General features: G+C 44.9%; 1 protein-coding gene across 2 annotated transcripts in view; it reads left to right on the top strand.

Moving 5' to 3' along the window:
- The first annotated feature begins 4,026 nt into the window (after positions 1-4,026).
- Positions 4,027-14,872, top strand: part of B4GALT6 (beta-1,4-galactosyltransferase 6) — a 69,504-nt gene continuing 58,658 nt past the window's right edge. The window contains exon 1 of one of the 2 annotated variants that reach the window (XM_061130706.1): positions 4,027-4,466. In XM_061130706.1, the coding sequence (XP_060986689.1) occupies positions 4,352-4,466 (115 nt within the window). In that variant the 5' untranslated portion in view covers positions 4,027-4,351. The remainder of the gene's footprint in view (positions 4,467-14,872) is intronic. The other variant, XM_061130707.1, reaches the window with a different exon arrangement.

Raw genomic sequence — 14,872 nt, forward strand, 5'->3', positions numbered from 1 at the left:
CTTTTTCAAATTTAAGTATAATATAGTAATATAATTATATATACAACTTTAAAATTTTGGCTTTAAGGGGATTATGTTTGATCTCAGATGTAAGATAACTTAAAGGTAGGGACTAATTTTTTTTTTCTCAGCAGAACTCTGACTATATTTATAATGGAAATCAGTGGGAAGATGGACTTTATTTAAGGGAAGTTTCTGTAATAATATTTTGGACCATGTACTCCATTTTATAAATCAAGCCAATATCTAACTCATACAATCTACATTCCAATTATGTAAGTAAAAAAATTCAACTATCTAAGCACAATTTATCAACCTAACAATTTTCTTGAACTGAATCTCAGATGCTGAGACCATGTACTTAAACATATAAAATTACTATATTTAATCAGTGATTGTAATATGGAGGTTTAAACCGTAAGCAATCATAGAAGTGAGATTCTATGTGCTCTTTCATTCTCTTTCCGCCCCCCCCCCCCCCCCAATTCACAAGGAAAAAAACTTACTGATTTTTATTTAACCAAGGTTATGAGCAAGGCCAAAACACTCAATGGGTATTATTAATCCTAGCACAAACCAAGTGAAATGTCATCCATCTCATTAAACAAGTACATTTTTCCTTTTTTCATGGTAATTACAATCTCAATAATATAGTTTTGATTAATATAAATAGAAAACCATTAGTTGTAACTTAATTAAGTTGGTTCTCCTCAGCTCCATGGCTCAGCTGGTAAAGAATCTGCCTGCAATGCAGGAGACCCCAGTTCAATTTCTGGGTCAGGAAGATCTGCTGGAGAAGGGACAGGCTACCCACTCCAATATTCTTGGGCTTCCCTGGTGGCTCAGTTGGTAAAGAAGCCGCCTGCAATGCAGGAGACCTGGGTTCGATCCCTGGGTTGGGAAGATCTACTGGAGAAGGGAACAGCTACCCACTCCAGAATTCTGGCCTGGAGAATTTCAAGGACTGTATAGTCCATGGGGTTGCAAAGAGTCAGACATGACTGAGCGACCTGCACTTCACTTCAGCTCAAAACAGCTAACATGAAATGTACTGGGTCTTGCTACTATGTCTTACCACCTTAAGTTTAAGGTCTTTTTGGTATCATAAAATGAACCTGAGTAGGTCACCCTTCTGCTGTGGGCCTTACCGGGCTCCTGAGAAAGGATCAGGTGATAATCTGGGCTGAAAAGATTTGGTTCCGAGTATTTCATTGCGTTTTGCTTTATATATAAGCTGAGACCTTGAGGCATACTTCAGACTATTAGACTGAGACTTCAAGGCTGACTCAGTAGGTGTTTTTAAACAGGAATAGACCAGCACAACTTGTTACTGTTGGCAGAGAGTGATCTAAAGGAAAGATTTTAAAACAATTTTTAAAACAAATATTCAAATAGTGCTTACTAGGTACCAGGTTCTCCCAAGCTTTTTAAAGCACTGACTCACTCAATTTAATCCTCACGATGATCCTAACAGGTACTATGGTTATTTTCTTTAGCTGATGAGAAAGTGGAAGCACAGGGAGTTTTAATTAACCTTTGAGGTCGTTTGACCAGAATGCCTGAGATTCAACCTCAGGCTGCTTGGCAAGAGGCATGGTTACCTCTCTGTGTGGCTGGTGACCAATGGTGCTAAAGAGCACACCGACTAAACTGAAAGTACTTGCTCAAATCCAGGGAAGAACTAATCAGTTCTAACAAGTACTGTGGTGAACCTGGGAGAGAGAGCAATGGCAGTCGTCTATGCCAGCCAAGCCCATCTATACAGAGACTTCAGAGTTCTTTAAATAAGATTAATCATTAATTTCTAAGATGTTAATCTTCTCATTCAGTTTTATGGCAAACTTTCCTTTCAAAAACCCAGTCTTCCCTGAGAATTATCCATTACCAAGCCAGCAATGGTATTAGTGGTATTAAGCACTGTAAACAATAGTTGATCTGGTGAAAATAAAGTCAGATAAAAGTCAGCAGGGTGAGAGAAGGAAACAAGACAATTTTGCTTTCTCACCATTCATGGATTTCTTCACTTGTATAGGTTATTTTTTTTTACAAGAGATTTTTTATCTTATTTTATATATTGCTCAATTTTGTATTTCAGATGTTACAAAATGTTACAAAACTGTCACAAAACTGTCATTTACTTTTACATTAAATATCAAATTAGCCAAAGAGGTCGAGTAACTTGTAACTACTCCAAAAAGCAAAATGAAGATGAATTTGCTGATTCTATCCAGTCGACCCTATAAAGAGATGTAAGGAAACCCCTTAGGTGCCAGAACTCATGTTTAGCTTTTTGCACAGTTATCAGGTTTAATCCCATATCCTGCAAGGTATCACGCCCACCATTGGAAGACTGAGAAGAGAGGCTTGGAGAGGTTAGTGGCTTGGCATAAGTTTCACAGTTAATAAAAGGCCTTGGCAGAATTATAAACTCAGGTGTTTCGGGCTCCACAGAGCATAGTGCTATATCAGAGTCGATGGAAGGCATGGGTCTCTTGCTAAGAAGGTACTAAATCTGCCGGCAATCAAGTGGTAATTCAATACCACTGCATCTAGAAGTACTGAGCAAGTAATGGCAGCGGGGGGAGGGGGCATCCAGCCACCTCCTACGTGACTAATTGCAAAAGAAACACCCACAAACACACTTTGGAAAAATGTGATATAGCTAAGGACGAGCTAGGAGGAAAAAAAGTAGCTTCTGAACAAAGGGTAGACCACGACCTTGGAGGTGCAGTAAAGCAATTTGCCCATTGAAACTGGCTGGTGCTGCAGCATTTAAGGGCCTATTGGTTGCACAGAAGTCTTTTCTGTGCCGCCTGTACGGATACAGCTAAAGCCGGGTTACCCAGGGCTCACCTTCAGAGCTGAAGGCAAGTTCTATTATGAGATATACGTAGATTGTTATCACATCCCGATGGAAATATTTCTATAGTTAGTGCGGGATGGGAGGTTTCATTAATCCAGGATCAGAAAACACCTTGTTTCCGGAGAGTATATTTCGGGAGGAACGCACATCACTGAAGCCTCCTCGTTGAGATACAAGCACAGCATCGTTCATTATCGATCCCCAGGGTGGAACGTATCCGAGGCTCAAGAGCGGTCCCTCAGCCCCCCGGAGCGCCGGGGTCCCCGCGCGCGGGCGGGGGCCGCGGTGACGCAGGCCGCGGTCGGGGCGCGGGTCCTCGCGCGGGGAGCGGGGGTGGCGGCGCGGGCCAATCAGGAGGCGCGGTGTTTCGGGCGAGGGGAGGGGAAGGGCGGGCGGGGGGCGTCAGGTTTCCTCGCGGCCGGCGCAGCGCCGCCTGCAGTTCCGAGCGAGCGCGCGGAGCCCTCGGGGGTCTCCGGCCGCGTTGCCGGGCCCGTGTTCTTCCGCGGCTCCCCCCGCCCTCTGGAGTTCGCCTCCTCAGCGACCCGGACGCGGCTCCGACGGCTCCGGGCCGCCCCCTCTTTGGGCTCCTCGGCCCTGCCCGCAGCGCTAGGCGCCCCGCGGCTCTCCGCCTGGTGTCCGCGGGCCGTGCGGGGGCGGCGCCGGCGGGGGCGCTTCACCCCGGGCCGGCGGCGGTAATGCTGCTGCGGTTGCCGCCCTTGCGGCCGGGCGGACAGCGGGCGGAGGCAGGAGCCGGAGCGGGAGCGCGCTCGCCGCTGGCCGGGACGCCGCCCTCGCCTGCGTTCGGCTCCCGCGGCCGCCGGGGGACGCCGGGGCCCCGCGCGGCATGAGGAGGAGGCTGTGCGCCGGCGAGCGCCCAGCTCCTCGGCCCCCAGGGCCCCTGCCGGTCCCCGCGCCTCGCGCGCGCCGGCTGCGGCCCCGGCGCCCACGCTAGCCCCGCGCAGGCACGAGACGCCGCGGCCCCGAGGAGGAGGAGGAGGCGGCGGCGGCGCAGGCCTGCCTGGCGCGGGCGGCCCGGACCCCGAGCGCGGGGGTTTCGCGACCCGGACCCCGGCGGGCGCGGGCAGCCGGAGCCGCGCGTGCTGCAGGCGGCCGCCCTCTCCGCAGGGGCGCCGCGGCGCGCAGCCGGCGCCTCTCCCCACCTGCAGCCCCTCCTCCCGCCGCCACCGGGCGCGTCGAACGCCGCTCCTCGCCCTTCCACGGCCTCCTCGGGTCCTTTGGTCCTCGGACCCGGGCCCCGCGTCCGCTCTCCCGGCCCCGCATCCTCCCGGCCTCTCATTCATTCCGTCCGCTCCTTCCTCTCTCTTCCTTCCCGCTTCCCCAGAGCCTCCCCGCGCGGCCCCGCTGCAGTCTCGGGGTGGTGGTGTTTTTTTTTTTTTTTTTAGCACATTCATGGAAGTTTAGGGCCTGGACGGTGCCCCCAAGTCCGGCCTGAGAGCGCAGCCCGAGCTGCCGGCCGGGAAGAGGAAGATGCCTGTGCTTAAGCGGATGATGCGGGTCTCCAATCGCTCGCTCCTCGCCTTCATCTTCTTCTTCTCCCTGTCCTCGTCTTGCCTTTACTTCATCTATGTGGCTCCGGGCATCGGTAAGCACCGAGGCACACCCTCCCTTCCCACCGTAGCGCGAAGGAAGTGCAGCATGTTACTTAGGGGATTGGGAAGCTGCATGGTGTGTACCGGGGCCCGGCAGAAAGCATTTTATTTCAAATGAGACGCGTCACGTAACCCGCTTCGGGGCATGGTTTTGGCACGTGAGTTTTGTTACTGAACGTTTAACTTAAAAGACTGCGTTAAATGGACAGAACAAAATGCGTTATGATGGACCTGAGATGGACACTTTCATGAGTATTCCTGAAACTTTTATCCATTTAATATTAAGTTTTTAAGGTTAAACTTAGTGCTTAATTGTAATTTTATTCAAATACCCTCAGCTGTGTTAACTGGTTGTAAAAAATATGATGAAGAAACCCACAGTAAGGAATGTGATTGAGTTCAAGAATGTACTAGTGTAGTGTTCCAGGTCACTTTTTTTAGAATGGGGTCAATTAACATTTGTGCCTCACTTCAGGAATTTTTAGGCGATGAGTTGTCTTTTAAAAACAATGGTCCTAAAAAAAAACCAACAACAACAATGCTCCTTTATTTCGTCTGCTTGGGTTGTTTTTCAAGCGTAGGTAACTTCTGCTACCTGTCAGGATGAATTCTGAAATACAGTAATAAAAGAACAATTATGCAAAATAGCTTAAAATGTTAACTATTTAGTTTTTTGTTTTTGTTTGTTTCTGGTCCAAAACACACTTTCGTATAATCTGCTTGAATTAGCCTCTTTATTAAATATCCTAGTTTCTCAGCACCTTTGATTGAAAAGGTACCAGTGTGGCATTCTCATGATGGAAAAACTGGAACTTCATAGGGATGTTAGGAAGTTGTTTTTACAGAACACGTTGTTGTTACAGAACTTCTCAGAGTTTTTCCTGGTTAGTATGTATTTAATGTTAAATTAGTAACATTGTGCATCGCCTATCATTTCTTTTTAGACACTAGTAATATTTTGAGGCAGCACCATTTCTCCCCTGAGTGAGCTAAAAATGTATGGCCTCTTAGAGTGAAAACACCTGCAGAATTTTAAGGTGGAATTATTACCAGGACATTGTCTCACAAGGTAGTAGATTATTGTAATGAATTGCAGGGGGAAAGGAAGAAACAGAAGCAGATCATCACCAGACCTCATCAGGACTGTTAAATTTCCTAAAAATCGCTATGACATTTCTTGATTAAATTTTCAGGTTCAAGTAAGATGTATAGGCTCAGAATGACACTTGAGAAGGCATAAACTGTTGAAACCTTGATAACCCAAAGCAGAAGTTTGAGGTTAAAAGTTAGGGGGAAAAAATGTGAATATTTTAACACAGTATTTTCTTTTAATGCAGGTTTTTTTTTTCTTTAGGCTAAATCAGACACCTCCTGAAGCCTGTAGCAGAAATGACAGTGGTAGCTCAGTGGATTCCAGAGTTGTTAGCCAAAATACTCAGCAGGGTTTTTCTTAAGACCCTCTGCCATTTTGGAAATCTTATCAGTTAACTACTCATTCTACAACAGTTTTTTTCACTTGTAGCTCTTTAAAGATTGGACATCATTGGGGGATGTTAGTTTATCTGATATTTCAACTTTGAGAGATTTTGGAGAAAAAGGCTTTTTTTGCACTGAGATAACAGTTTTGTTACTTTCTTGGTATTTTGAGTAACATTACAATTACGTTACTCAGAAAGCTAACCAAAGGAACTCAGAATTCCATTTTTCACTTTATAATCAGCCTGTTTTTATTATTGTATTACTGTACTGTGTATATATTCTTAAAGTTCTGTTGGTGTGAAATACTTAGATATTTTCCTTATTTGCATACTTAATGTTTACCATAGAACAGCCACTGATATGTCATAAAAATTTTGGCAGTTGTCTTCTACTAGGCAACTAGATTGCCATGAGTAAAATTATTCTTGTGGGTCTTCTAATTTATACTTAGAAAAATTGATTGAAACCAGTAAGAAGAATGAAAACCAAAACTTAGTGTTAAGGATTTGTTAAACTGAATCTGTTTCCCAAACCAGTATTAATTACTTAGCAGCAAAAAAAAAAAAAAAAAAAAAAAGGCTGCTTATCTTTTAATTAATTGAGAAGCAGTTTTCCAAAATTCAAATTTTTGTTTGAAAGCTTGGATTTTGTCATTGGTAACACATACTGTCAGTTTTTCTGACAGAATGTCAAGCTCATTTTGCTTGCTTTTTGGGAAAGTGTAGGTCAAATACAGAAATCTAAATAACCATAGTTTTGCAGTTGTACTTTTTTTTTTTTTAAAGTAATGTCACGTTAAATTTTTAAAAAAAATTTATTTTTGGATGTGTTGGATCTTCGTTGCTCTTCTGACTTTTCTCTAGTTGAGGCGATTGGAGGCTTCTTTTCACTGTGATGCATGAGCTTCTCTTTGCAGTGGCTTCTCTTGTTTTGGAACATGGGTTCTAGGGTGTGTGGGTTTCGGTAATTGCGGTTCCTGGGCTCTAGAACACAGGTTCAATGGTTGTGACCCATGGGCTTAGTTGCTCCAAGACATGTGGGATCTTACTGAATGAGGGATCAAGCCCATGTCTCCTGCATTGACAAGTGGATTCTTTACCACTGAGCCATCAGGGAAACTCTTCAGTTGTACCTTTAAGTAAAAATGATGTTCCATGAGAAAAATGTGGCTAGTTCAGCTCACAGTGCAGTGATCTATTACATGGTTTGATTTTCAAGATAACCATGGTCCTTTGGTATGCCGCTGAAATGCCTTACGAATGCCTCCCATTTCATCACAGATTTCTTTGTCTTTAATTTTTTTTAGAGTATAGTTGATTTACAATGTTGTGTTTCTGCTGTCCAGCAAAGTGCGTCTGTTACACGTATACATATATCCACTCTTTCTTAGATTCTTTTCCCATACAGATGATTGAGTATTAAGTTGAGTTCGCTGTGCTTCACAGTAGGTCCTTATTAGTTACCTATTTGATATTGGGTTGGCCAAAAAGTTCGTTCGGGAAAACCTGAAGGCAGTTTTTGGCCAACCCAACATGTAGTCGTGTCTATGTGTCAATCCCAATCTCCCAGTGTATCCCTCCCCCTTCACTCTTGATAACCATAAGTTTGATTTCCTGCTTCTGCATCACAGATACCTTATTAATGAGACACACCCTAAACTAAGTAGTTTCTTATAGTTCGTTTACATTAGATGTCCATAGACTCTTTTGGAAATAATTCATATTTTAGCCTGGGTTAACATCTTGGAGCAGAGTTTTCTTACGGCTAAAATACATGTTGTATAAGAGAGCATTTTCTAATTGGTCTCAAATGTTTCAAATCTCCTTTGTTAAAAAAAAAAAATCTGTATGAGCCCTATCCACATCACCCTATTTAGTAGCCATCAGTTGTATTTTCCTAACTTGTCTGCCCAGAGACCTATTTTTGTTGTGTGTCTTCCCCCAGACAGTCCTGTCAGTTTAGTGACTTGTTAGTCTCCATCCCCCGTGTTCCTCCCTCCCTCTCTAGTACCAGCTAGTAGTACATGTGTGCTCATTTGCTCAGTCCTGTCCGACCCTTTGCGACTGCATGGACTGTAGCCCACCAGGATACATAGTTCTGTCCACAGGATTTCCCAGGCGAAAATACTGGAGTGGGTTGCCATTTCCTTCTCCAGGGGATCTTCCTGATCCAGGGATCTAACCCGCATCTGCTGTGTTGCCAGCGGATTCTTGACCACTGAGCCACCTGGAAAGCGCCTTCTTCCTTTGTGATAGTGAAATGATGAGCACAGTTTCCCTCTAAGGTCTTGCCTTGGCTGAATTGAAACTGGAATTCCGTTTAGCATGGAACTGTTTCCAATATAACATAGTATTGTCATTTTTTTGCCGTCATATCAGAGGAGTAGGTGAAGTGACTTAGATTCATTTACCTAACACGAATGGAGCACCTTGGATGGGCTAGACTTTGTCTGAGGAAGACAGGAGACTAAGACAGGCCTCCTTCCCTCACGTGATGGGGTGAGCACCATGCAAGGGCTGCAGCCAGTCCTCGGAAAGCACGCAGTGGAGCGTGTGGGATGGTGAAGGATTTCCCGAGGAGGTAACGGATGGGATGTATCTGGACTGAGCAGAGGGATTCTAGTCGGAGGGAACAGCAGGAACAAAGGTAGGTTCCAGAAAGTAGGAGTATTTACATCTGGTACCACTTAGGGTGTGGGGTGGTGGATGGGCCAGACTGGGAAGACGCGTGGGGCTCCCCTGCCCAGCCTGGTGTTCTGGCTCTTAGGTCCCTAAACTTCCTGGCTGAGAGCGACTGGCCTCAGTTCACACAGCTCTATGAAAGTGGTCTGTGATAAACAAAGAAGTTGATGTGCCTTGACTCAGTGGAGCAGTATTGTGGGGAAGATCGTGCAGCTGCCCTGGGAGTGGGGATTTCGCTGTCCATTTGACTCACCAGCCATCGTGACCTTTGCTTGACTTGCTGATAGGCTCTTTCATTCTCTGAGCAGAGGAAGAATCTGGTTGGATCACTTTGGTGTGAATTCCTCTGGGCCCTTCTAGTAATTACCGGGCTGTGTGCCTCACTTTTTGGGTCTCAAGTGGGTGGATGCCTGGCTGGGACAGGTGGCGTTGCTGATGGGTGGGCCGGGCATGGAGGGGGTGTTGTGGGAGGGTGTGGCTTAGTAGGGCCTTGCTCAGAGCCTCCTTGACATTTCTGACTGGTTCGTGTCACTTTGCTCAGAGAGTAGCTTGTTTGTTGCCCTGTAGCTTTCTCATCACAGCCTTTCACCCTTCTAGGGGTGAGCCTGATGGTGGTTTTTTTTTTTTTTGAGCTGTTAAACTTTGCTTTGTATTTCAAAGTTCCTCTTAGTTATTTTCCTCGCCAAGTTCTCTGGTCACCGTGACCCCTTTGGAGGGTTCTTTTGGTTGGGCCACGTGTTGGACATTTCTTTTTTGTGGACCTCTCTTAACAGTCAGGCTTCCCAGGCTAATGTTTTGGTTCTGTCAGTAGCAGGAGACATCAGACATTCTGAAACTAGGAATGCTGGAATCCTTTTGTTTTAGAGCAGTTCTAGCCTGGAGTACAGGTTATACAGGACGAGGTACCAGGTGGGAAGTTATTTCAGTGGCTCAGGCAATAGAAGATTTGAACCTGATCAAGGCAGACTTGAAGAATGTGGACAGCAGAACTGAAGGAAAGGTAGATGCTTTAAGACAATGCTTGTATTCTGGCCAAGCACTTGTATTCCAGTGGGAAAGGGGCTATAGAACGGCAACTGCCTTGAGGGGGTCGTTTTGCTTTTAGAGAAATTGAGTTGGGATGCTTGTAGGATAGCGAGGAAGAACTTGTCAGCAGGTTGACCGATGGAAAAAAAGGGCTTAGAGCCCACAGCAGAGGTCTAACAGGAGAGAGATGTCATCAACATACAAGTGAATGATATGTACCTGTTTTCCCCCTACACACCTGAGTTAATAAAACTAACTCATGCAAGTGACTCACTAAGTTAGTTACTCGTAAATATGGAATAATAGATGTTAAATGGGAGTATGATGGAGGCCCAAGTGTAGTTTGAGGGCTTCTCTGGTGGCTCAGCAGTAAAGAATCTGCCTGCGAAGCAGGAGACACAGGTCATCTGGAGGAGGAAGTGTCAACCACTCTAGTAGTCTTTCCTGGAAACTTACCTGGACAGAGGAGCCTGGCAGGCTACAGTCCATGGGGTCTTGAAAGAGTCGGACACAACTGAGTGATTAAACAAGTGTAGTTAGGAGGATTTCCCATGAGGCTCTGTTACCTTTTTCACTCCCCAGCCCCAAAAGGGGGCGGTGTGATCGACCCTGGAGAAGTTCAGGCGGCCACCCAAGGAGAGCTTGTGGAGGCTGAAGACAAGGTAGCCCCGGATGACATCCATCAGCCTAGGGCGAGTGAAGAAATAGAAACAGGAAGATGAAGGGAGAGAGGTACCATGAACGTGAAGAGAGTTGGAGGCCTTTGCAAAAATGAATCTGTCAGTAAGAAAAATGATGATCAGCAAGACAGGCATTGCAGTGGGCTATAGTTCAGTAGGGTAAAGTCTGGAAGGAGAATCATGGATTTGGTAAGTAGGAACTCTGTGATGGCCGCTAGGGGACCTGTTTCTGTGGTGTTAGAGGGCACCAGTAAGACTGCCTGAGGTTGGATAGTATTAATAAAGTCAGATGAAAATGGCTGATTTCCAGGAAAGTAGGATCAAAGCGATCTTAGAAGATGGGAAGACCTGAGCTTATGTGGATGTTCAGGGAGTGAGGACATGCTTTGAAGATTTGAAGAAGGGAACAAATTATGACGTGATCTTGTTCAGTCGCTCAGTTGTGTCTCTTTGCTACCCCATGGACTGCAGCACACCAGACTTTCCTGTCTTTCAGTATCTCCTGGAGCTTGCTCAAAGTAATGGCCAGTAAGTTGGTGATACCATCCAATCCTCTCATTCTCTGTTATTGCCTTCTCCTGACTTCAATCTTTCCCAGCCTCAGAGTCTTTTTTTCAGTGAGTTGGCTCTTTGCATCAGGTGGCTGAAGTATTGGAACTTCTGCTTCAGCATCAGTCCTAGCAGTGAATATTCAGGGTTGGTTTCCTTTAGCATTGACTGATTTGATCTCCTTGCTGTCCAAGGGACTCTCAAGTGACTTCTCCAGCACCACAGTTTGAAGGCATCAATTTACTCTTCCATACATGTTTGTCTGGTTCTGCATTGAACAGGATCCACATGGTCCCTGTTTTCATAGAGCTGAAGCATGCATGCTAAGTCGCTTCAGTCGTATCTGACTCTTTGCGACCCCATGGACTGTAGCCCGCCAGGCTCCTCTGTCCTTGGGATTCTCCAGGCAGGAGTACTGGAGTGGGTTGCCATGCCTTTCTCCAGGGGATCTTCCCGACCCAAAAATCTAACCCGAGGCTCTTATGTCTCCTGCATTGGCAGGCAGTTCTTTACCATTAGTGCCACCTGGAAAGCCCCTCATAGAGCTCAAGGCCAGTGGGAAATTCACACAGTTGGCAGAGTAACTATTCTAGGTGATAGAGTGAGTTTGCTGTGGAGGCACTGGTTGGGTGGATGAGTAGGGCACTAAACTAGTCTAGGCATCAGGGAGAACCTAAGGCCAGAAGCTTAGGTTAGGTAATTAAAGACTGGGGAAAAGTGCTTCAGGTAGGAATAGAATAGTTGAAGGTTAAGAGGTGGGAGAGAAATGAAAAGTTAAAAAAAATAACCAAAAGAGTAGAGGCTAAGGCATAAAAATTGGAGGGGAGCGTGGGCCAAAGCCAGAGACATAAATACAGATGCCTGTAAGCTCGATTTGAGAACTTGAGCTTTAGCCTGAGAACAATGTCAAACCATCAAGTTTAGATTTTCAGTAGGAGAGTGACATGATCAGGTTTGCATTTTATAGGAATACTAATGCTTTATTGGTGTGGATGGATTAAGACAGCAGTTCTGGAATGAGGGAGGCCAGGTAGAGGGAGTAGGGTCAAGTGGGATTAATTTTAGAGGTGGGGAGTAGATAAAGATGCTCTTGATAATAAAAATTGGATGCATATGGAGAGGGAGGTTGAGGACATTCATATCTGATAAGGTGGGTGTCTGAGCTGCTTAGAGGGGCTCTTGTCGTGAACAGATCTTAGTATAGAGTAACGTGTTTGCTTGACCAGCTTCAGAGATTTGGTTTCTGCCCTGGCACATATTAGAGGCTTAGTGAAGAGCTGTTGAGTGACTCAGTCTTTCCAATTAATCACTTCTACTGGTGTGGCTGCTCTAGTTCCTTCTCTCCCCAGCCCACCCATCAGTATCATCCTGGTGTTGAATATTAGACTCCTCGGGAGAATATGGAACGGCTGGCAGGAGATGAGAAACAGTGAAGATGCCAGGGTCCTTCAGTGTGTTGTCTGTTGTTTGGTCGCTGTAAGTCATGTCTGACTCTTCTGTGACTCCGTGGAGGCTCATCTGTCCATGGGATTCTCCAGAAAAGAATTACTGGAGTGAATTTCCATTTCCTTCTCCAGGAGATCTTCCCAACCCGGGGACTGAACCCACATCTCCTGAATTGGCAGGCGGATTCTTTACCACTGAGCCACCAGGGAATTACCTCCAAATTTAGGGGCTTAAAATAACAAACACGTGTTATCTCCTAGTTTCTGTGGCCAGGAATCTGGAAATGATTTGGCTGGATGGCTCTGGTTCAAGGTCTCTTACTTGGCTACAGAGTGTAGGACAAGGCTGTGGTTGGAGGCTCCACTGGGGAAGAGTCCACTTCCAAGTTCAGCCGTGTGCATTCGGGCAGGATTCTGCCCACTGAGGATTGTTGCACTGAGGACCTCAGTTCTTTGCAGGTAGCTGCTGGAGACCTCACTCAGTTCCTTGCCCCAGAGCCTCTCCACTGGGTAGTTTACAACCCCATCACTTTCGCCATATTGTCTTGGTCAGAAAAGAGTCATCTTGGGCCAGTGCACAGTCATCGGCTAGGGAGCCATCTCAGAAATTGCTTACCTCCATCAGGTTGCCATTCTTTTATTTGTATTATTTTATTTTTACTTTATTTTCTGGCCAGCATTCTTGAGCCTATATGTTAATTCAGCTGTATTGTTCCAGCAGAAGTGAACCTCAATTCTATGACCTTGTGAGGAATCAGGTAGTTTTAAAGGGAAAATGAATTCATTGAAGTCTGACAGTGCTTCACACCATTCTCCATGTTACTGTTTTATGAGTAAATTTCCTTTTGTAACTGGCGGATAATTGCTTTACAGTGTTGTGTTGGTTTCTGCCCTACAACAGTGTGAATCAGCCATACGTGTACATACGGCCCCTCCGTCCTGAACCTCCCTCCCACCCCATCCCACCCCTCTTGGTTGTCACAGAGCCCCAGGCTGAGCTCCCGGTGTTACATAGCAGCTTTCTACTGCTGTCTGTTTCACATGTGGCAATGTGTTTGTTTCAGTGCTTCTCTTTCAATTCATCTCCTTCTTCTCTCATTCCCCTGCTGTGTCCTTTTCTGAGAGATTATTCTAGAACTTGAATGTCGTAGGTCCTGTTTGGGCATTCCTGGCCAATGGAGAGCCCCGCAGACCTTGTCTATTTCCAGTGTTCTCCTTCTGGTCCATTTTCCTTGCCACCTGAGACCACCTGAGTGTCGTCGCCACTGCTTGGGCTGCACCTGACCAGTTTCATCAGAGCAGCCTGCCCCCAGCTCTTTCCCCCTCCTCTTCTTTTTCTTCTGAATCATTTTTTCCTTAATTCCTGAAAGACCGAGTGATTGAGTTTATAAAAGATGTTTTTGTTTCTGCCTTTTGTCAGGGTAATAACAGAGGATAATATGTGGATAATACTGTGATTAGAGTTGAAGATTGGGTCAGTTGAAGGTTAAAAGTAGGTTTTCTGAGAATACCTACAAGGCCATTAACGTGCCACTGGGAAATCAAGAGTTTTACTTCAGTTATTATTAGGTATTTTTTCCTCATGTCTTGGACCCATTGGAGAATTTCAGGTAGCATATTCCAATTTTATTTTTCTCCAGCATGTATATCCTACATTGGGCTGACTTGATTTGTTGTATCATGGGCATACTTGTTTTTGGTTGTAGCAGAACTTGATGGTGTTTGGTTTAAGCCACAGCAAAAACCCTCCTCAGTTAAAGTAGGCAAGAAAGGATGTTTATCTTTGTTTGTTGGTTTGAAAGTATGCTTTGGCTGTGGAAATCTTTGAAATTCATTTTCCATGCTGTGTTCCCTTCTCTCCTTGTTTTAGAGTCATTTTCCTTTCATGAATAAGTAAGTTGAAATTATGAGATGTTTTATTTTTGGCTGTGTAGCATGGCAAAATGTTTAGGAAAACATAACTTAGTGCTTTTAAATCTTGAAATTGTAATTAATTTTTTTTTCTCCAGAGGGGTAATAGATGTGACTTTTTGCTTGCATCTTGGATTTCATGATTAAATAGTCAAGTTAGTAAAAGTCTTTGGCTCTTAACCCAGTCTTTATGTTGTATGTTCTTTAAGGATGAAACAGATTCTTCATTGTCTCAATGAATTGTGCATAAATTAGAAAGCTGTATAAAAGAGGATATATTTATACAACTTAAACTGTGAAAGGAGACTTCTATTTTTTTGCCTGTTACAAATGTTAGTGATGTTTAGAGAATTACTACAAGCAGTGGTTTTCAAACATGAAGGTGCTCAAGCCTTATTTAAGGCAACCCAGGTCTTATCATTAGAGAAAATTATTTATTTATTTATTTGGCTGCATTAGGTCTTAATTGTGTGCAGGATCTTTTTTTTTTTTGCATTAAAATTTTATTTTTAATTGGAGGATAATTACTTCACAATATTGTGTTGGTTTCTGCCATATATCAACATGAATCAGCCATAGGTATACGCATGTCCCTCCCTCCCTCCCACCTGAGTTTGATCCCTGGTCC

The sequence above is a fragment of the Dama dama genome, chromosome 27, assembly GCF_033118175.1.
Source record: "Dama dama isolate Ldn47 chromosome 27, ASM3311817v1, whole genome shotgun sequence".
In the NCBI taxonomy this organism is placed as follows: Eukaryota; Metazoa; Chordata; class Mammalia; order Artiodactyla; family Cervidae; genus Dama; species Dama dama.